Consider the following 23,197-nt stretch of genomic DNA (forward strand, 5'->3'; position numbering starts at 1 on the left):
ACCTCCGCGGCCCGCGAGCCCAGGCCCCGCCCCCGAGCCCCGGCCCCGCCCCTGAGCCGCCCACGGGGTAGCGATGGCGCACTTGGCCTGGAGACTTGCACAGCGTTGGTGTCCGAGGTAAGCTTGGAGCCCCGGCCTCCCGGCCCAAGGTTGCCCGCAGGATACCGCTGTCCAGGCGAAGGTCGCCGCCGTTGAAAGACCCTCCTTCCCTATTGTCTAGGTGGCAACAGGACTTTCTTTGCTGGTTTTCCAGCGAGGCAGTACTAAAGGATAACCCCCTCACTCGCGCGCCCTCCTGCACCGATGGGCCCAGAGGGGTCAGGATGGGCGCGTCGGAAGATCAGGGCTATGGTTCTCTGTCCGCAGTCCCCGAGGTCTCCGCCTGCGTTCGCGCACGCTCCCATCCTCCGGGGGCCGGACTCCGGGCGGGTGAGCCGCCCAGCTGGGCACGGTGGTTCCCCGGACACCCGGGCCTGCACTTCCCAGCCGGGCTGCCTCTGGGGTGCAAAGCGTTGCTTGCTAAAAGCGAGGTAAACGCAAGCCGTTACCACTCGTGTGGACTTAACACTCTTTGCCCTTTGGAGAACTCGTATGCTATAAAGTGAAATGGCCGGGTACGCAGTCACGGCTAAGCAGCACGCTCCACGTCCCTGGGGTCCCGGGAACCCCGCACGAATCTGTGTGTAGGGAACAAAACCGAAACACGGTGGTGGCCTTGAAGTGGTAAAATTATTAGTGATTTTCCCGACTTTATGTATTTCTTAAATGGTCGTGTTTTTGCTATTTGTTTTTAAAACTCACGCCTTATTTAAAAATAATTTGTTCCACATTTTGTGGAAACTTGTACGTTTCTTCTTTTCGTGGACATTTTAAATTTTTCTTTCGTTTTCTACTTGGAATTTGCCATATAAGATGCAGTTTTTCCCTTTACAGAAAATCATTTTAATACAAAACTTACTGTAGGCTGATCTTACTGAATCAGTTACTAATAGTCCAAAGTTTGAACCTAGAGTTCATTGTACCATTTTCGAGTTACGTAATTGTGTTTGTGTGTGAGGTTTGGGCTTTGTAACCTGTATTATTTTAATCATCTTTGATGCCATTAACTCTACTATTCCGGGTCATCGTCGTGAACATCCATTTTTTGCTTGTGGCCTGCCTGAGTCCTGTGCATTGAAGTTTGCCACCCCACCCCCGCTCACTATGTGTGCTTAAAAACCTGCTCGTCACCCCGCGGTGGTTACTGTTTCTGCTCTGTTCCTGGCTGGCTGGTTAAACATCCCCACAAAAGGGGGCACGCCTGCTGAGCCTCCTCCTTCACTGACTCCCTTCCACTGCAGGTAGATTCCCTCCCATCTGCTGAGAAGGCTGTGGCTCTGTCTGGAATGCCAGCAACTGTTGCTATGCCCTTTTGAATATTTCTTGTATATTCACATCCATTCTCCCTTCCTTCCACCTGTGTGTATGTTGGAAACCGGTTTTCCAGCAAAGAGACAAGAATTGACCTGATATAGTTGATGGCTTATCAGTGAGTGCAGAGGCTGTTTCAGGACTTTGGGACACGTTACAAAATTCTGTGCACTTTAGCTTTTTGGTCTCTTGCTGTTCACTGTCTTGCATGCGCTTCACTTCTTGCTTTTGGCAAAATTCACATGGTATTCCTGTTCTGGCTGTTTTTATCTTAAATTGCTTACAAATACTTCCCTGGATGGTTATTTACTTTTCCATTTATTTAAAGTTAGTACTGTTAGCTTCCGTATTGAGTTACTATCTTGGAATCCTTACAGCCAATTATTTGCAGCCAGTTTGCAGAGGCAAGTATAAAGAAAATATGGACAAACATAGCATTTTAGTATGTATGGGTTGGGAACAATTAGAAATCAGGCTGCAGAAATGTGAGGGTTGGGAACATATAGAAATCAGTCTGCCTAATTGTAGTTCTCTGCAGGTCATTAGTTTCCCAGTAGTTCAGCTGCACCTGAATAGAACAGCAATGAGAGCCAGTCAGAAGGACTTTGAAAATGCAATGAATCAAGTGAAACTCTTGAAGAAGGATCCAGGAAATGAAGTGAAGCTAAAACTCTACTCACTGTATAAGCAGGTAAATGCCTACGGTCTGACATTTAAATAATTTTAGGCAAATGACTCCTTAAGTAGATAAACTGTGTGTTTACTAAAATGTAGCCTTAATATTTTGGGTTTGTCTTGCTCCCTCTTATGTGTGTGTGTGTGTGTGTGTGTATATATATATGTGTGTGTGTGTGTATATATATGTATGTATGTATATGCGCGCAAGTTTTTTAATATTAGACCTTGAAATATTATCAAGGCACAAAGTGCCTCAGTGTCATGCCAGAGTAAAAGAGACTTACGAGATATAATATTCACATTTGTAGACCTTATTTAGCTCTTGATTAGAATAAATCAATTGAAAAAGGTATTTTTAAGATAATTGGGGAAGTTTTGAATAAGGTCAGAGTGTTAGAAGATACCTAGAAATCATTGTTAATGGTGTCAAGGTTATATAAGAAAATGTTGATATTTTTAAGAAGTGCATACTAAAGGATATAGGGGTGAAACAATGGATAGTTGAAGTTCTCTAAGCAAAAAAAGAAAGAAAAGGATAGATGAGGCCAGGCATGGTGGCTCACTTCTGTAATCCCAGCACTTTGGGAGGCTGAGGCGGGCAGATCCCTTAAGGTCAGGAGTTTGAGACCAGCCTGGCCAACATGGTTAAACCTCGTCTCTACTAAAAATACAAAAATTAGCTGGACGTAGTGGCGTGCACCTGTAATCCCAGCTACTTGGGAAGCTGAGGCAGGAGAATCGCTTGAATCAGGTTGCAGTGAGCCAAGATTGCGCCACTACACTCCAGCCTGAGTGACAGAGCAAAACTCTGTCAAAAAAAGAAAAAAAGAAAAGAGAGAGAGAGAGAGATGAAGCAAGTAAGGCAATTTGATCGTTGTTGAACCTGGATGATGGGTATTGGGAATTCATTATCGTATTCTACTTTGGTATGTTTGGAAATGTTTATAACAAAATTTAAAACCTAAAGCTTTGAAGTTTCAATGCCAAAGACTTCCCCGATGTATCTGCCTCTCTGGGCTCCTGTGTTACCTGGTTTTCTGTGCTATGATGGGTATGAGCTTCTCTTTCATATGGGTGTGTATAGTAAAAAATTTAACGTTGTCCCAAAGGACGTGTGGCTTTGTCCTTAGCTTCTGGGAAGGGAATCTCTAAAGCCTGATAGGAGTGTCTTTATTTGCCTGGATTGTCTTAACAATGTGATTTAGGGTGGGGGCTTCAGGTTATACAGTCAGGCACAGGTGATGGAGCCCCACTGAAAACTCTGGACACTGAGACTGATGAGCTGAGCGTCTCTGGTTGGCAGGACTCCCTGTCACATCAGTTCAGGGAGAGGTGCCCTGTCCTGACTCCATGGGGAAAGGACAGTGGAAACTCCACGTTTGCTACTGCCCCAATCCTCCATCCCTTGGATGATTCTCATCTCTATCCTTTCCCTTAATAAACTACTAACTGTGCGTTTAACAACTTGCAGTGAGTTCTGGGTGTCTTTCTAGTAAATTATTGCACCTGAGGGTGGTCTTGGGCGCCCTCCAGCCTTGCAGTTGGTGGTAGCATTGAGGACAGTCAGGAGACAAGGGCAAGCCCTTATGCTGTGGGCTGTGTTCCCTCTAACTTCTAGGTTGGCTAACTCTTGCCAGATGACACTATCTCTATCTAAAGAAATTCATAGCCTCCTTTACTGCCTTTTTCTTTTTCTTTTTTTGAGACAGTTTTGCTTTGTCACCCAGGGTGGAGTGCAGTGGCACCATCTCAGCTCACTGCAACCTCCACCTCCCAGGTTCAAGCAATCCTCCTGCCTCAGCCTCCCGAGTAGCTGGAATTACAGGAACTCGCCACCATGCCTGGCTAATTTTTGTATTTTTAGTAGAGATGGGGTTTCACCATATTGGTCAGGCTGGTCTCGAACTCCTGACCTCAGGTGCTCCACCCACCTCCGCCTCCCAAAGTGTTGGGATTACAGGTGTGAGCCTCCCGGTCTGTTTTCCAAAGACTCTTTCTTCTTTCCTCTTTTAGCTAACTGTATTATAAAATTTTAAAATTTTAAGTGGAATTTTGAATTGCCATTTCTGAAAAGTAGCTGAATGGGATATAATTATTCATCTCAAAATACCCACTCCGTCTAGCCTCAAAAATAAAATTTAATTCCTTTTTGCATTTTACTTACATGTTTTTCAGTTAAGTTTCCTAAGAATCAGTGGCTCTGACAGCCCCACCCTAGCCCCTCAGCTGCAGTTTCGTTGCCCAGGTACCAAAAGTCCACCACTGAATTCGTGGTGTCTTTTTGTACCTTTAGATGGGCTTTTGGAATATGCTGTCGGTTTCCAAATATTTGTTGACTAGTTCCTTTTAAAGATTGTTTGCTTGAATATTTTGATTGATTGTGGAAAATATGATTACCAATATAAAACTAATGAATCATTAGATTTTTTTAGAAAGTACTTCCCCAAAACCTTTATTTTCATAGACAGGCACTTATTTATTTCCAGTCTTTTTTCTGTTGTTTGTGCATTTTTGGCAATAACACCAAAAAGACTGGAGGGGAGAATTCCGATCAATTTACATACCCTGTGAAAGGATTTGGGGGAGGCATTCATGCGCCTGTGGATTTTATGGGTCTTAAATATTTAGGGATCCAGTTTACATGGTCACTTGACTATATTGCCCCTCTCCTTTTCACAGGCCACTGAAGGACCTTGTAACATGCCCAAACCAGGTGTATTTGACTTGATCAACAAGGCCAAATGGGATGCATGGAATGCCCTTGGCAGCCTGCCCAAGGTGAATTTACTAGTTACTCTGCTTTTATTTGCTGTCATTCTAAAGAAGTTTGGTGCTTCTCATTAAGCCATTATAAATGGAGCCTTCAAGATCTTGATGTGCTTCTATTCTTTCTTCATTGCAAGATGCTAGTTATTAGTCTAGTAACTTTCTCAACGTGCTTATTCATTGACCATGGACTGAGGCTGTTTGTCATCTTCCATTCAGGAAACTGCCAGGCAGAACTATGTGGATTTGGTGTCCAGTTTGAGTTCTTCATTGGAATCCTCTAGTCAGGTGGAGCCTGGAACAGACAGGAAATCAACTGGGTATGAAACTCTGATGGTGACCTCCGAAGATGGCATCACAAAGATCATGTTAAACCGGCCCACAAAGAAAAATGCCCTGAACGTGGAGGTAATGTTACCTGCCCTCGGAGTTTGTCCTGTTTTTCTTTTCTTCTTCTATGTGTTTCACGCAAAAGCTGTAGAGTTTCAGCATCATTCCTATTTTATGGTATGTCTTGTTTGATTTGTGCAGGAAGGTTGGTAATTGTGGCTACTTCATACAACAGAGTCGAGCGTTCATTGTTTAGAGTTTGTGAACTTCAGGTAGGTTCTGGTATACCCAAAAGGCACCGTGATTTTCCTAATGATGGAAGCACAAATAATATAAATGAAACATGTTACTGTGAGAGAATTCGCATAGAAGCCATCTATGTTGGTGTAGACTGCTCCCAGAAGTATCTTCATGTCACTTAGACGTGAAAGTAAGTCTTTCTGCTTGCATGGGGGCTTCATTTTTTACAAGTATAGGGAGAAAGGAGAGAAGGACTTTATCTTAAATCATTACTCAACTCGGCTTTAAAGTAGCTGCTTCACTCGGCAACTTCAGTCTTTGAATCTCTCATTGAACTAGAATGATAATAAAATAACCACTTTAGCCCCTTCTCCTTGAAAAAAATTATAGGGAATTAATTGGATGCTTGGTGCTCCACTGGGACTAAAATTTGAGAGGACTATAGCTGTTGGGTCAGTAACCTCCATTGTGGCAGAAAGAGCATACTCACTTTAAAATCATCTTCAGAATTTCCTAAAGTGGGATATATGTCATTCAACTCATAAAGCATTTAATGCTCAAACTTTATTTCCACTTTGCCCTGACTCATTTCTCTACAGCTATGGTAATCACAGCTACTCTGTACAGAGTGCCTAATGAGTGCCAGCACTCTCTACACAGATGTTTATTTAATCCTCACAAGGAGCCTACTGTTATCATTTCTTAATAATAAGATAATTAGATTAAGAAGTAACTTGCTCAAGTTCACATAACAAATAAGCAGCAAAACCTAAATTGAAACCCTGATAGCCAGTCGTGGTGGCTCACCCCTGTAATCCCAGCATTTTGGGAGGCCAAGGTGGGCAGATCATTTGAAGTCAAGAGTTCAAGACCAGCCTGGCCAACATGGTGAAACCCCATCTCTACTAAAAATACAAAAAATTAGCTGGGCGTGGTGGTGCGCGCCTATAGTCCCAGCTACTGGGGAGGCTGGGGCAGGAGAATCTCTTGAACTGGGGAGGTGGTGGTTGAGCTGAGATCACGCTATTGCACTCTAGTCTGGGCCTCGCAGTGAGACTCCATCTCAAAAAAAAAAAAGAAACCCTGATAATCCATCTTCTAATCCTGGTCTCACCAGTTGCCCTGCTGTGTTGTGTTATAACTATAATAATGATGGAGTGAGTTCCTTATCACTTCCCTCAGGAGAAATGCTTAGATGCTTATTCATGTACAGTCATCCCTTGGTATCTGATGGGGATTGGTTCCAGGACCTCCTTATGGACACCAAAATCTGCGGAACCTGTAGTCCCTCATAAAAAGGCGTAATATTTGCATATAATCTCTATATATACTTTCATATACTTTAAATCATCTCTAGAGTACTTATAATACTGCATACAATGTAAATGCTCTATTAAAATAGTTGTTATACCTTATTGTTTAGAGACTAATGATAAGAGAAAAAGTCTGTACATGTTCAGTATAGACACAGAATTGTTTTCTAGATATTTTTGATCTGTGATTGGCTGAATCTATGGATGTGGAACCCGTGGATACAGAGGGCCAGCTGTTTTATGTGAAGTCCATGTTTCTTTTGCAGTGTATTTATATCTATAAGTATCAGGCCTCTTCATTCTTTCCCACACTGAAATCTCATCTAAGATTGAAATTGCACCTGTTTTAAATGCATTAAAAGCTATATAGTTGCATGTCCAAGATTTTCAGAAATGTTGCTGATTTAAAATTTTGCGGCCCCTTCCTTGAATACCATTACAGTGTCTTGAAAATTCCAGCCAGACACTTCCCAGACTGCCAGGGGCTTCCTTGAGGTCACAACAGAGACGTTGCTTTGTAGAAAGTTTTCTCTGACCACCTCTCACTCTGCCCACTCTAGATAGGCCTCAGCACCTGCTCTGAGTTCCCTGCTGCTTCAGGCTTTCCACCCCTCTCCTCATTTCAATATGATAGTCCTCTGTTAATTCCAAAAGCTCAAGGACTATTTCTTTCTCGTTCCCTTTTGGAAAAAAAGTGGTTTATAGCCAGCAGCTCCTACCATAGCACCAGGTACATAATATGCACCAAGTAATTGTAAAAGGAATGAAAATTCTTTCAGGTGTATCGGTCCACCTTTTTTGGTTATAAAATACAACCAAAATAAATGTTAGGCACTTTGCTGAGAGCAGGCTTCCAGCCTGACATTTAGTGAATCCATTGATGGATGATTCCTGTGTTCAGAGTTCTTTTCTTTTCCTTGTCTTCCCATTACACAGATGTATCATGAAATTATGCATGCACTTAAAGCTGCCAGCAAGGATGACTCAGCCATCACTGTTTTAACAGGTAACAGATTTTCTCAGACATCCTAATTAAATTCCTATTTTGAGGGGCGTCTTAATAGATAGGAAATTGAGTTAAAAAGCTCTGAGACCCGGGGGCCGAGGCGGATGGCTCACGAGATCAGGAGTTCGAGACCAGCCCGACTAACATGGTGAAACCCCATCTCTGCTAAAAATACAAAAATTAGCCAAGCGTGATGGCACACACCTGCAATCCCAGCTACTCAGGAGGCTGAGGCAGGATAATCACTTGAACCCGGAAGGTGGAGGTTGCAGTGAGGCGAGATCGCGAACCACTTTTTTTCCAAAAGGGAACAAGAAAGAAATAGTCCTGGAGCTTTTGGAATTAACAGAGGACTATCATGTTCAAAAGAGGAGGAGGGTAGAAAGTACAAAGCAGCAGGGAACTCAGAGGAGGTGCTAAGGCTTATCTAGTGTGGGCAGAGTAGGAGGTGGTCAGAGTACTGCACTCCAGCCTGGGCGACAGAGCGAGACTCTGTCTCAAAAAATAAATAAATAATTAAAACTCTAAGTTCTTTTCCAGTACTGTCATACTCTGGTTTATAAATACACAAAAAATATTTTTAAAAACCCACAGATATCCACTTCTTTGCAATTACCCAACATAAATTAAGACACATAATGTCCACAAAAAGACTTTTACAGGCGCACTCATGGTAACCTGATTTATAACTGCCAAAACCAGAAAACAACTCAAATGTTCAAAAACACACGGATAAATAAACAAATTGTTGACTATTTGTACAATGGAGTACTCAGCAATAAAATAGAATAAATGATACAAGAATATGGATGCATCTTTAAAACGCAGTTCAGCAAAATAAAGACAGGAGTTTACATATTTATATGAGTCCATTTGTAGAAAGTTCTACAGTAGGCAGAAGTTCTTCTCTGTGGAAATTGAAGTCAGAAAGTGATTGCCTTGGAGCAGGTGGGATGGCTAGAAAGGAGCCTACGGGAAACTTCTGGGGTGACGGAGATGTTCTGTATCTTGTTTTGGATGGTGATCTTGTGGGTATTTAAAAATATTAAAACAACTAAACGAACATTTAAGAACTGGTTGTTTTATTATACATAAATTATACTTTAATTAAACATGCACACTCAGAAGCACACTTTCAATGGCTCTTAGAATAAAGGAAAAAACTTCCTCATGGGATCTACGAAGCACCGTCAGGTCTATTCTGCCAGTGCACACCCTGCACCAACTTCCCCCTGGCTTTCTCTGAGTCAGCTACAGTGGCTCTTATTTCATCTACACTGGGGATAACCTCTCTGAAGAGCGTTTGCACAGATCTCAATTCAGTTGTCCCTTCCTTAGGAAAGTTCTTTCCTGAACTCCCTGATTAGACCAGCCCTCCTGGTACATACCCTCATTTCATGATGCACCTCTCCTCTGTTTCAGCAGTGGCATTAGCTACATTTATCTGTGTGTTTTTATAGATCAGTGTCCCGTGTACTCACTAGTTGGTAAGTTAGGGCAGGAACCATCGCTGGTTCTCCAGTGTATTTCCCGTGTCTAACCATAGAGTTTTCCATGCAGTAGATACTCAAGAATTATAGGATGAATGAATGAGGGATCTGTTGATTTTCTTACTTATAGGAAATGGTGACTATTACAGTAGTGGGAACGACCTGACTAACTTCACTGATATTCCCCCTGGTGGAGTAGAGGAGAAAGCTAAAAATGGTGCCATCTTACTGAGGTAAGAGTAACCGACCTTCCTGTGATCCCAGAGCGCCCGTTCTTAGTCATCAAAGTGGTAGTTAGTTGAGCAAAAGTGAAATATCTACTTCTCTGTGTCAGTGCAGTTAATTGTGACTTTGGACAAGCATATTTCTCTAAACTGCCTCCATCCATAGGTGGGCATTCATTCTCTGTCTTTGACCTCTGTTACCTGTTCATCCTGCTGGTCTCATGAGATTTGACTGGAAAACATAAGAGTGAGCTATAGTTGTAAACAAAATTATCTTGCATTGAGGTAGAGGAATGTGGCAAATTCTCATCCAGCCAGCGGAATGGGCGATTTCCATGAATGCTGAAAGTGGGAGACTCGGAGGAGTCTTATAAAACACAGGAGGACGTCATGGAGCCTTTCCTCTTTTTTCCTGCCAAATCTGCCATTCCCACTTGCTGTGATATTGCAGCGTGTGCTCAGTCACCTAACCTCATCTCTAAGACTGCGGCTGGTTTACAGCCCTGAACTCGCTGTCCAGAATACAGGATTCAAACCAGGGTTGACCTGTAGGTCTCTCCGGTTGGTCTTCCATCCACTGCCATTCAAATGGATGCCCTGGATGAATCTGGTGCGGAAGATCAGGGAAGTGGCAGGACAGGGAGGCGCTGCCGGTGGTGGCAGTGGAAATACCCAGCCTGACAAAAGGCTTTATCTCAGAGTCAGACCGTCTTGCCCTTGCTTCAGTCATGCTGCTTTGGCACATTTCATGATTTTGTGTTTCCATTTCTGTAGGGAATTTGTGGGCTGTTTTATAGATTTTCCTAAGCCTCTGATTGCAGTGGTCAATGGTCCAGCTGTGGGCATCTCCGTCACCCTCCTTGGGTTATTCGATGCCGTGTATGCATCTGACAGGGTAAGTCAGCTCCCAGAAAGCAAGAGGTCAGGCAAGCAACACGAGACGGGAGCCTTTGAATCCTCCTTCAGCATTGCCAGTCATAAGCAGGTTACATGTTGTTTGTGGTAGAATTAACTGAATTTAGATTTTTCCCAAAGCATTAGTCTAATTTGACTGATTTTATTTTTCCTTCATTATTAACTTGCATTTTGTTGTAAACATTGTTCCAACTCTGATTGTTCTAGATTCTAATCAAGTTCCACAACAGGTACTCAGTTTTCATGTTACTCTGAAATATTCAGGAGACACTGGAAAATTTGTTATGGGAGGGAAGAACAGCATCTTTGCAGGTTGTGGAAGGGATTATTTAATCCTTTTTACTGAGTAAATGGATTTAGAATTTTAGAATGAGAAGGAACTGTGAGCATTATCTACTCTCACTCCCTTTGCAGATAAGAAAACTGAAGCTCTGAGAAGTTCCTTGCCCAGAACACAATTCAGCCTTGTGTTCACCATTGCATTATATAGATTTTAGTTTTTAGTTTTACTATAGTAGTAATATATATGTCATAGTGGAAAATAAAATTTTGAAAGATATGAAAAAGTACCAAGAAAAGCTACAAGGTAAAAATCACTCCTTATTTTACCACCTAGAGATAACCAGTCCTAACATTTGGGTTATTAACTTACCTTGTTTAACCAGTCCCTGCCTGCTGGAACCCTAGGCTGTTTCCAATTTTTATCATTACAAGCACCTAATAACCACCTTTAGGGCATCAGATTGTTCCAGTGACTTATGCTTATGTGATGGTAAAATGTGCTGATTACAGCCTTCTAGGAAACATGGTTTTTACCACTGAAGAGATTTCTAGTTTTGTTCAGAGGTAATTTTCCCCACTGATACACAGGACCATATAATAGCATCCTTAATTCTTTGAATTTTCTTTTGCTGGATTCCATTGAACCAGATTGGATGTATTGACAGACCTAATTCTTATGAATAATTTTCCCGCAAAAAACAGCAAATGAGATTCTAGGTGCCAGGCTGCCCAACCTTTGTAGGTGGAGGTTTCTGTTCAGAGGCAGAAATCAATGTCTTTGTTCACAGTCTTGTGTTTTATGACTGATTAGTCATCGACCTGCTTTTAACAGGGACTGGGTCAATAGCTCCTGACCTAAAATTGGGGATCTCTTTCTTTAATACTTGGAGGGCAAATATTGTATTTGAATCTTGTTCTGATTCTCCCACTGAATTGAAAATTACTTTCAATATACATCTTTTTTTTTTTTTAAGAGATGGAAGTCTCAGTCTGTCACCCAAGCTGGAGTGCAGCCGCACGATCTTGGTTCACTGCAGCCACCACCTACCGGCTTCAAGCGATTCTCCCACTCAGCCTCCTGAGCAGCTGGGATTACAGGTGCACGCCACCACACCCAGCTAATTTTTTTGTATTTTTAGTAGAGACAGGGTTTCACCATGTTGGCCAGGCTGGTCTCGAACTCCTGACCTCAAGTGATTCGCCCGCCTTGGCCTCCCGAAGTGCTGGGAGTACAGGTGTGAACCACCGAGCCTGGCCTACATCATCCTTTTAAAAATTTTGATGACTTCCATCTTATGATATAAATTATAATGTTGAAATCAGAGAAGATATATACACAATATATATAAAACGTATCTAGTCTATATATTATAATGTATATTGCATATGTATATTAAATGTTAAAAAATTTGGCCAAAAGTAAAATTTATTTGTCAAATAGTATCTGCTGATAAAAGTTTACCCAATCTAATAAACCAAGCATCAATTTAAAATAAAGGAAATTGAGGTGGGCAGATCACCTGAGGTCAGGAGTTGAAGACCAGCCTGGCCAACATTGTGAAACACCATCTCTACTAAAAATATAAAAATTAGCAGGGCTTGGTGGCAGGTGTCTGTAAGCCCAGCTACATTGGAGGCTGAGGCAGGAGAATTGCTTGAACCCAGGAGGTAGAGGTTGCAGTGAGCCAAGATCGTACCACAGCATTCCAAGCTGGATGACAGAGCGAGACTCCATCTCAAAAAAATATATAAGCAAAAAATAAATAAAATAATGGAAATATGCTAAAGGAAAAGGCTGTAGAAAAAATTGTTTTATAGGATTTATCATTATTGGCTTCAAGAATAAATATATTAAATGATGGGTTAATATTTAACCCATATAACCAAAATATTAATTAGTACATTTTATCTATTTTGTACTGTGGGCAATCGTTACTAATGCCTATTAGCTCTGTCAGCAAATGATACATTTCCTGTATGAGTTAAGAAAAAGGTAGAAATCATAACTGATAAATCTTTGAGTGGTCACTGTTTAGGCACTCTGTTACATGCATTGTATTTATTATAAGTATACGCATACATGCATACATATTCACATAATGTACAGAACAGCCCTATGAAAGAAGGACTTGGCCGGCTGCAGTGGCTCACACCTGTAATCCCGGCACTTTAGGAGGCCAAGGCAAGTGGATCACCTGAGGTCGGGAGTTCAAGACCAGCCTGGCCAATGTGGTGAAACCCCATCTCTACTAAAAATACAAAAATTAGCCAGGCATGGTGGTGGGCGCCTATAGTCCCAGCTACTTGGGAGGCTGAGGCAAGAGAATTGCTTCAACCCAGGAGGCAGAGGTGGCAGTGAACTAAGATCACATCACTGCACTCAAGGCTGGGCAACAGAGTGAGACCCTGTCTATAAAAACAAACATTCTCCTCCAATGTGGCAAAAATAATTTTTACAATCTAGGCTGGGCATGGTGGCTGATGCCTGTAATCTCAGCATTTTGGGAGGCCAAGGCAGGTGTATCACTTGAGGTCAGGAGTTTGAGGCCAGCCTGGCCAACATGGTGAAGCCCCGTCTCTACTAAAACTACAAAAATGAGTTGGGTGTCATGGCACATGCCTGTAATTCCAACTGCTCAGGAGGCAGAAGCAGGAGAATCGCTTGAACCCGGGAGACAGAGGTTGCGGTGAGCCGAGATTGTGCCACTGCACTCAAGGCTGGGCAACAGAGCGAGACTCCATCTCAAAAAAAGAAGGATTGGTTCCCATTTTACAAATGAGAAAACTGTGGCCCAGAGAGGGCAAGAAACCTTCCCAAAGTCACTAAGTAGTCTGATGCCAGAGCCTAAACCCTTAACTCCATCTTCTGCTCTCTTTCTGAAAATAAGCATTTTAAATGCTGCTTATTGGCAACTTTGCATGTACCTGTTTGTGTCCCTTTAGCTGTTGTTGGCAGTTTTCTCAGTTTCCTGCTTACATTCCTTAGGCTGTGTCTTCTGGGTACATTTTTTTGAATAAGTTTTCTTTTGGATAAAAAAAGAAGATACATGACATTAACAAACTTTTTAAAATATTTTGATTTTTTGATTATTTTTATTTATATGCTGCATAGCATACATTATAGATTTATATCTTCTAACAATTATGCATTAAAAATAACACCATGTCTGGTTATAGGAAATGAAATCTAAATATTCTTAATATTGAAGTTAGATAAAATTTAGATACATATGGCCAAATTTTGAAGTTAAATATGAAAATTTAGATAAATTTAGATATTCTTATCATCTAAATACATATTATAAATTTTAAATTAACATTCTTTCATAATTTACTCATCAAGAAACACAAAAATGTTTCTTAAATGTAAAAAAAATGAAAAAAACTAAAAATGACTATATACTAAATAACCAATATTGAATTAATTCCAGTAGTTAAAACCAATCAAAAAACCACTGGGGCAAAATCAAGACAAATGACAGATTGAGGAAACAGTTTTTCTTTTTCTTTTTTTTTTTTTTTTTTTTTTTTTTTTTTTTTGAGACGGAGTCTCGCTCTGCCACCCAGGCTGGAGTGCAGTGGCCGGATCTCAGCTCACTGCAAGCTCTGCCTCCCGGGTTCACGCCATTCTCCTGCCTCAGCCTCCCCAGTAGCTGGGACTACAGGCGCCCGCCACCTCACCCGGCTAGTTTTTTGTATTTTTTTAGTAGAGACGGGGTTTCACCGTGTCAGCCAGGATGGTCTCGATCTCCTGACCTCGTGATCCGCCCGCCTCGGCCTCCCAAAGTGCTGGGATTACAGGCTTGAGCCACCGCGCCCGGCCTGGAAACAGTTTTTCAACTCATGTAACAAAAGCTGATCTCTCTACAGTATTTTTTAAAGTTTGTCTATAAAGCTAAAATAAAAATGGGCAATGGTGAGGAATGAATAGGTTAGACAAAATGAAATGTAAAGGGCTATTAAAACCATATGAGAGAAACCACTGAGAAAATGAAAAGATAAGCCACAGACCAGGAGAAAAGATTTGCCTGAAGCCACAGAGCAGGAGAAAAGATTTGCCTGATGCTCTAATAAAAGACTTGCAACCTGAATGTGCATCTTACAACTATATAATAAGAAAGTAAACAGCCTAACTTAAAAAATAGTGAACAAAATATCTTAACAGTTGCTTCACCAAAGAAAATATACATATGTCTAATAAGTACATGGTAAAAGACTTCATACCATTAATGGTTAGGGACACGTAAATTAAAACCACAGTGAGACCCCACTACACACCTACTAGCATGGTTAAAATGAAGACTTTTAATAACTAGGTTTGGTGAGGATGTAGAGCAATTGGAACTTTCATACATTGCTGGTGGGAATGTCACATGGTACAACCACTCTAGAAAACAGTTTAGCAGCTTCTAAGCTAAATATACATTTACCACACAGCCCAGCCATTCCACCACTTAGGTATTTACCTGTGATAACTGCAAACACTCAGTTTTCACCCAGTGACCTGTACACAAGTGTTCCTAACTACCTTTTTGTTAAAATTATCTGAACATTTTTATTTTTTAATTTTTTTTCAGTTTCATTGAGGTATAATTGACAAATAAGAATTGTACAGTCAGGTGCGGCATAACATTTCAGTCAATGACAAACTGCATGTAAAACGGTGGTCCCCTAAGATTGTAACACCATATTTTACTATACCTTTTTTTTTTTTTCACTGTCACCCAGGCTAGAGTGCAGTGGCATGATCTCAGCTCACTGCAGCCTCCTCCTCCCGGGTTCAAGCAATTCTTGTGCCTCAGCCTCCCGAGTAGCTGGGACTCAAGGTGCACACCACCACACCAGGCTAATTTTTGTATTTTTTAGTAGAGATGGGGTTTCACTATGTTGGCCAGGCTGGTCTCGAACTCCTGACCTCAGGTGATTTGCCCACCTCCACCTCCCAAAGTGCTGGGATTACAGGGGTGAGCCACCACACCCGGCCTACCTTTTCTATGTTTGATATATTTAGATACACAAATGCCATTTGTTATAACTGCCTAGAGTATTAAGTATAATAACATGCTGTCCAAGTTGGTAGCCTGGAAGCAGTAGGCTGGACCACATAGCTAGGTGTGCAGCAGGCTGTAGTGTCCAAGTATGTGTAAGTATACTCCATGATGTTGGCACAATGACAAAATTGCCTAATTAGGCATTTCTCAGAACATATCCCCATTGTTAAGCAACACACGACTATGTATATTTAAGGTGTTCAACTTGTTTTTCATGGCAGCCTTCTTCATAGTAGCCTTTCATACATTGCTGGTGGCAATGTGAAATGGTACAACTATTTGAATACTAGAAACAACACCAGTGGCATTAACTGGTGAATGATAAACATATTATTGTACCTCCATACAAAGGAATACTACTCAGAAATAGCAAGGAACAAACTACTTATACAACAGCATGGTGACTCTCAGAAGTCAGACTCAAAAGGCTACAGAATGTAGGATTCCACTTACACAACATTCTGTAAAAGTCAGAACTATGGGGAGAGAAAACAGATTAGCGGTTGCCTGTGGGTGGGAGGGAGGGACTGACTATAGAAGGGCCCCCGGAACTTTTCGGGGTGGTTGAAATGTTCCACATCTCAATAGCGGTGGTGGCTACATAAGTCTGTATTTGTTAAAACTCATCCAACTATACACTTTTAAATGGTGAATTGTGTGTGCATATTAACCACATAATCTTAATTTTTAAATAAGTATTATTAAGTATTATGAAGTTATAAGCAAATCGTGATTTTTTAAAATAACACATGAAACCAGGCGCGGTGGCTCACACCTGTAATCCTAGCACTTTGGGAGGCCGAGGCGGGTGGATCACCTGAGGTCAGAAGTTTGAAACCAGCCTGGCCAACATGGCAAAACCCCGTCTCTACTAAAAATACAAAAATGAGCCAGGCATGGCAGCACATGCCTGTAATCCTAGCTACGTGGGAGGCTGAGGCAGGAGAATCGCTTGAACCCGAGGGGCGGAGGTTGCAGTGAGCCGAGATCACGCCACTTCACTGCAGCCTGGGCAGAAGAGCGAAACTCTGTCTCAAAAAAACAAAAAAAAAATCACACATGGAAGGATGGTTTTCTTTTCTCTCCTGCCCCTGCAGGCAACATTTCATACACCATTTAGTCACCTCGGCCAAAGTCCAGAAGGATGCTCGTCTTACACTTTTCCGAAGATAATGAGCCCAGCCAAGGTAACTTTTGGAATGTTTAAAAATAAAATTGTATGGGTCTCTCCATTCTTTCCCTTGCTAATATGGACAAAAGAGAAGCTAATTATTTGCTCTTCAACTCTAAGAGTTTTACCAGTGGAGGAATCAGGCTATGGGAAGTATCTGCGATGCAGGAAAATTAGACATTCTCTCTGCAACTCCCGGAACTGGGATCCTCTTTCAGCTGGCTGCTTAGTGCTAGCTGCATTGCAAGCAGCACAACACCTCCGCCTTGCAGCTGTGTGGTATTAGTCCCTTGAAGGACCAGGGCTGTGCCAGCCTCCCTTGGTCCCCTGAGTTTGGAGGCCACTCGGTTCCTTTATGGATGACCAGTGTCTCCTAAGGAGAAACATGATGATGTCTTCATTTTCAGAGTTATGGTAAGTACCAACAGATGGGAGGTTTTGGGGGCTCACTGCTGCCAGAGCCACTCCCAATCACAGCAGCCCCTCCCTCGGCCTGCCTCACAGGTGTATTCTCTCCCAGGCTGGTTAGGTGGCTGCTCAGGTCTTTCACTGTGTTTCCTTGTTGCCAATGCCCTGTGGCATGACTTAAAGGGGATTGTGACAAGACTGGAAGCTGAGTTATAGGAAAAGGACTTGGCAAATATTCTTCAAGATCTCAAAGTGGGGCAGCGGGAATTGAGCCTGTTTTCATTGCGTATTAGGATTTTGTTAAAAACTTGTATGCTTTTACTCTCATTAGGCTATCACAGACCCTGAATTGAACTTGGGAAGGGGGCAGAACTGACTCTACAAGTCTTAGAGCATTTAACTAATTAGAGCATTCCTTGGCCGGGTGCAGTGGCTCACACCTGTAATCCTAGCACTTTGGGAGGCCGAGGTTGGTGGATCACTTGAGATCAGGAGTTCAAGACCAGCCTGGCCAACATAGTGAAACCCCGTCTCTACTAAAAATACAAAAATTAGCCGGGCATGGTGGCGGGCACCTGTAATCCCAGCTACTCAAGAGGCTGAGGCAGGAGAATCATTTGAACTCAGGAGGCGGAGGTTGTAGTGAGCCAAGATCGTGCCACTGCACTCCAGCCTGGGCAACAGAGTGAGACCCTGTCTCAAAAAAAAGAAGAGCATTCCTTTTCTGGAAAAGAAATTGCAGATGTAGAGAGGATATCGGCTTAATGTCTTCAGTTTTTTCAGAAGCGTAACTGTAAGTCTTTACTTTCCTTCAGTCAAATAGAACGAATTTGAGTACCAGTGCAGGTAAAGAAAACTCTCAGAGCCAGATCACTGGGTAGAGTTTCCAGAGAATGGGATTTTGAAAGTTTCTAAAGGTTGACCCAATGACCGTGATTTTTCTTTCCTTTTTGCCTCTTTAAAATAATAGTTTATAGGGCCGGGCGCGGTGGCTCAAGCCTGTAATCCCAGCACTTTGGGAGGCCGAGACGGGCGGATCATGAGGTCAGGAGATCGAGACCATCCTGGCTAACACAGTGAAACCCCGTCTCTACTAAAAATACAAAAAATTAGCCGGGCGAGGTGGCGGCGCCTGTAGTCCCAGCTACTGGGGAGGCTGAGGCAGGAGAATGGCGTAAACCTGGGAGGCGGAGCTTGCAGTGAGCTGAGATCCGGCCACTGCAGTCCAGCCTGGGGATAGAGCGAGACTCCGTCTCAAAAAAAAAAAAAAAAAAATAATAATAATAATAGTAGTTTATAGTGTATAAAATGGAAAATCACAGTTGCTGTGGGTTGTAGAATCAAGCATCTGCTTCAGATCATTTCTGCCCTGGGCCCCCTGATCTTGCCCCTCCAACAACGACACACACAGAAGCAGCAGCCCTTACAGACCTTCCTGGGAGCCTGTCTCCGCACACAGTTTGCAAACCATTGCCTACTGAGGTCATCAGCTTCTCCCTTACTGAGAAATACCAGCAACCTCAAAAGACCATGAGTAAATCTCTCTCAGCCTCCTGAAAGCAGTTAACGGAAGCCTTGTTTTATTAAGTTACTGTCTTAACCTTGCTTCTTGCTTTTCATTTCAGGCAACAGAGATGCTTGTTTTTGGAAAGAAGTTAACAGCAGGAGAAGCATGTGCTCAAGGACTTGTTACTGAAGTTTTCCCTGATAGCATTTTTCAGAAAGAAGTCTGGACCAGGCTGAAGGCATTTGCAAAGCTTCCCCCAAATGTTAGTATTTATCTTTTACTTGTAAGAACCTTGAAAATGATTTCCTAAGAGAAAAATGTATTTGCCTTCAGAGAATAAGTCATAAAAAACACAAGACACATCTTCAGTTACCTCTAAGCACATCGAAATTTGGGATTAAGAAATAACTGTAGTAATGTTGGAAATACAGTACTGATTTTTACAAAACTTATCAAATAGACCTTCCATTTCTGTGTGGGGACGGAGGGGCAATTCTGTATGGGGATTGCTTGAGCAGGATGCTAGGCAGTATTTGCTGAGTCCTTTTCCTTTGGAATCCAGGTGAGAAGCGTGGATTAGCTACTTTAGGAGAATCTTATTGTGTAGCACTTTTGTTTTTATATGTGGTAGTGACTGAGTGACTGCTTTTATATTCTTGCTATTCAAAATGTAGTCCTGGAACCAGATGCTTGAGCAGCTACCTGAGGCTTTTTGGAAATGTGTTATCACAGGTCTGCCCCACACCTACTGAAGTGATTTATATGCACACTGAATTTCAAGAAGCCCTGTCTTATATTATACATGCAGCTTAAGATTTAGCAGCATTAGGGCCGAGAATGGTGGCTCACGCCTGTAGTCTCAGTACTTTGGTAGGCAGAGAAGGGCAGATCACCTGAGGTCAGGAGTGCAAGAACAGCCTGACCAACATGGCAAAACCCCATCTCTCTTAAAAAAAATATATACAAAAATTAGCCAGGCATGGTGGTGGGTGCCTGTAATCCCAACTGCTCTGGATGCTGAGGCAGGGAGAATTGCTTGAACCAGCGAGGTGGAGGTTGTAGTGAGCCAAGATTGCACCACTGCACTCCAGCCTGGGCGACAGAGTGAGACTGTGTCTCAGGAAAAAAAAAGATTTAACAGGATTCATTAAATGAACATGGGAGAAACAAGAACCAGAATCATAGAATAATCCCACTCCTGTTAGATTAACTTTTTTTTTTTTCTTTTTGAGACAGAGTCTCACTCTTGTCACCCAGGCTGGAGTGCAATGGTGCAATCTCGGATCACTGCAACCTCTGCCTCCCGGGTTCAAGCGTTTCTCTTGACTCAGCCTCCTGAGTAGCTGGGATCACAGGCATGTACCATCACAGGCATGTACCATCACAACCATCTAATTTTTGTATTTTTAGTAGAGATGGGATTTCACCATTTTGGCCAGGCTGGCCTTGAACTCCTGACCTCAACTGATCTGCCTGCTGCGGCCTCCCAAAGTGCTGGGATGACAGGCATGAGCCACCACCTCAAGCCTAGATGAACTCTTCACCTTATTGTTGGTTTTGTTTTTCCAGGCCATGAGAATTTCAAAAGAGATAATCAGGAATAGAGAGAAAGAAAAACTACATGCTGTTAATGCTGAAGAATGCAGTGTCCTTCAGGGAAGATGGCTGTCAGATGAATGCATGAATGCGGTGGTGAACTTCTTATCCAGAAAATCAAAACTGTGATGACCACTACAGCGGAGTAAAGCATGTCCGAGGAAGGATGTGCTGTTACCTCTGATTTCTAGTACTTGAACTAAATAAGCTTCATTGTGCCTTTTGCAGGACTAAAATATCAGTTACAATGATGATATTTCACTACAGCCCTGATGAATAAAAATTCTGTAAAACAAGCTTAAGAATTCACATAAGGTTTTGGTAGTAGAGAGACTTACGTCTTTTGACATGAATCGTTGTTGCCAGGAACACTGGAACATGGTGCCTGGGGTCCTACTTTGAAAAGCACTCACAGCATTACAGGCTGAAGTCATGTCTTTGAATGCCACTATAGCACTTTGACGTCCACAAACAGTGACTGACTGAATTGGGCCAAATGCGGACAGCCTACAGATCACTGACTTGAGGTCTTCGGTGGGTTGCATGTTCTTTTTCAGCCATCTAGCAAGGGAGCAAAATGGAAGGAATAGTATTACTAGAAAACAAGAATCTTAGTTGGGTTTTTTTTTTTTTTTTTGGACAATTTAATAAAGAGGCATGAAGGGAAAATTGGGTCATTTCATTGGAAAGCAATGCTCTGCATCAGTAATTGTTTTCTTATTTGTTAGAGAGTCCCGTTGTTTCACGTGGTAGTTTATGGAAGGCATACCTGCAAGCTCCCTTGATTGACCTTGCAACATCCTGTCTTGATTTCATAGCTATCACTTGACAAGGACTGAGGGTGTAATTCCAAGGGCTACAGAAGAGGATGGGATATTTTGCTTTTCCTAGTCTTCCGTTTGACCTTTCCTTCAAGGTCAAAGTTAGCTAACTCACCAAATATCTTAACTTTTTAGTTCTAAATTGTTTATTCCAGTAATTGTAATCCAAAATGTTCAGTTTTATCGAAAATAGAATAGAAATAAGCATTAGTTTCGATTGAGCAGTTACTAGTGCTTAATGTCCATTATCATATTTTATCCACCAAAAGCAATGCCAAAAATTAAAAATGAGGTCTGTTGCTGCTACTCATTTTCAAGTAGGCATCCTGAGACATAGAGATTAGCTTCTCCAGAGTCAAATTTCTGGTAAATGTCAAAATGAAGATAAAAACCCAGGCAGAGTTTTCATTCCACAGTGGCAGCACAAGCCAACTACTGGCCATTCCTCCCACAAATTACAACTAAAATCTCTACATGAAATATGAAAAAGAACTACTTGAGCATGCTGAAATTAATCAAAAGCAGGTGGATTGTGGAAGGGTGTCAAAATACAGAGAAGCAACTACACAAGGATACGTTTCCCAGATTACAAGAAATAAACACAATTGCTGGAATCTATCTCCTGAGCATGGTGTTAGAAGTAATGGCAAAAACTGCAATTACTTTTGCACCAACCTAATACTTTTGCCTCAAAGGCACAGCCCTATTGTGGAGCAGTGCTGTGATGACCATGGAGTGGCCAGCCAAATAGAAGCTGAGGAAAACAAAAATACCTTGAAAAGAAAAAGGGCCCTCTGGGGGCTAAAGAGTGAAAGCAAGAAGAGAATCCCAGAGCAGAGAGAAAGAAGTTCTAATTCTGCGTATGAACCCGGATAAGTCTGATCCATAAGTGAGACAGACTCAAACCAGCAGAGCAAAGGCTTTGTGAAGTGTACTGGGATTTTAACCACCACCCACAGAAGATCAAGACCGCTTGTAGTCAATCTAACCAGATTGATTTCTTGCCAAAACAAAAACAGCATTTTCCAGATGATTGTAACATGATCCACAAAAACATAACTTCCATCCAATGCCACAATATAGTAAATATTATACCTTGTAGATCCTGGGATCCCTGTGCAGTTGCTTCTCTGTCTATTATGTCATATGGATCCACAATCCATCCATACAATAGAATATCTAAGGCCCTAAGAAGAATATTTTACAAAATTATGTGACATAGAAACAAACATGGGAATGTGAACACTTGGGTGAAATAGACAATCTGCACATGTCAATCCTGAGATGACCTGGACTTTGGAATTTTTACACACAGTCTTATAGTTCTTATTACTACATCCCATGAGGTCAAGAAAAATACACTAGAAATGATTTTAAAATATATGAATTTTCAAAAGAGAAATGTTGAAAAGAGAACCAAACAAAATTTAGAACTAAAAATGTAAAAAATAAAAATTCACTGAAGAGACTCACTAGATGCAAACTAGATGAAAAAGGAAGGAGTCAGTGAACTTTGAAGATATATCAATAGAATTTAATATGAAGAACAGAGATAAGGAAACACAAGGAAAAAATGAATTAACAGTGATATCAGCAAGATGATGAAAGAGGAAGTTCTAAGCCCTCATACTCCCACGGAAACATCAAATAAATACAGACTGACTAAAATAACTTTATGAGTTCTGGAAACTAGTCAGATACCTCCAGCAAACAAGTGAATGCCCAATCAAGAAAGTCACCTTAAAAATGGTAGGAACTGGCAGGGCGCAGTGGCTCATGCCTGTAATCCAAGCACTTTGAGAGGCCGAGGCAGGCGGATCACAAGGTTGGGAGTCCGAGACCAGCCTGGCCAACACGGTGAAACCCCATCTGTACTAAAAATATAAAAAATTAGCCAGGCTTTATGGCACACACCTGTAGTCCCAGCTACTCAGGAGGCTGAGGCAGAAGAATCGCTTGAACCTGGGAGGTGGAGGTTACTATGAGCCG

At 41.9% G+C, this 23,197-nt stretch overlaps 2 protein-coding genes across 6 annotated transcripts in view; one reads left to right on the plus strand and one right to left on the minus strand.

Moving 5' to 3' along the window:
• The first annotated feature begins 12 nt into the window (after nt 1-12).
• Nucleotides 13-20,683, plus strand: LOC105487337 (enoyl-CoA delta isomerase 2). Of its 2 annotated transcripts, none has more exons than XM_071097696.1 (10): nt 13-117; nt 1,939-2,101; nt 4,768-4,866; nt 5,074-5,262; nt 7,674-7,743; nt 9,364-9,466; nt 10,232-10,352; nt 16,803-16,892; nt 18,910-19,053; nt 20,361-20,683. In XM_071097696.1, exons 1-10 carry the CDS (start codon nt 74-76, stop codon nt 20,514-20,516), a joined length of 1,179 nt encoding a protein of 392 aa, XP_070953797.1. In that variant the 5' UTR covers nt 13-73; the 3' UTR covers nt 20,517-20,683. The 2 variants fall into 2 exon arrangements, with proteins under 2 accessions (XP_070953797.1, XP_070953798.1); XM_071097697.1 differs by having other exon boundaries at nt 53-117; nt 1,949-2,101.
• The window catches only part of LOC105487339 (testis expressed protein 56), a 54,278-nt gene continuing 32,923 nt past the window's right edge, over nt 1,843-23,197 (minus strand). For 2 of the 4 annotated variants that reach the window (XM_071097698.1, XM_071097701.1), the window contains exons 3-6: nt 20,726-20,948; nt 13,580-13,677; nt 5,273-5,493; nt 4,868-5,149 (exon numbers count right to left, since the gene is read on the minus strand). In XM_071097698.1, the coding sequence (XP_070953799.1) occupies nt 13,594-13,677; nt 20,726-20,948 (307 nt within the window). In that variant the 3' untranslated portion in view covers nt 4,868-5,149; nt 5,273-5,493; nt 13,580-13,593. Of the gene's footprint in view, nt 1,979-4,867; nt 5,150-5,272; nt 5,494-13,578; nt 13,678-20,725; nt 20,949-23,197 lie in introns of those variants that run through there. The other 2 variants (XM_071097699.1, XM_071097700.1) reach the window with 2 other exon arrangements.

Source organism: Macaca nemestrina, chromosome 5 (genome assembly GCF_043159975.1).
Source record: "Macaca nemestrina isolate mMacNem1 chromosome 5, mMacNem.hap1, whole genome shotgun sequence".
Taxonomy (NCBI): domain Eukaryota; kingdom Metazoa; phylum Chordata; class Mammalia; order Primates; family Cercopithecidae; genus Macaca; species Macaca nemestrina.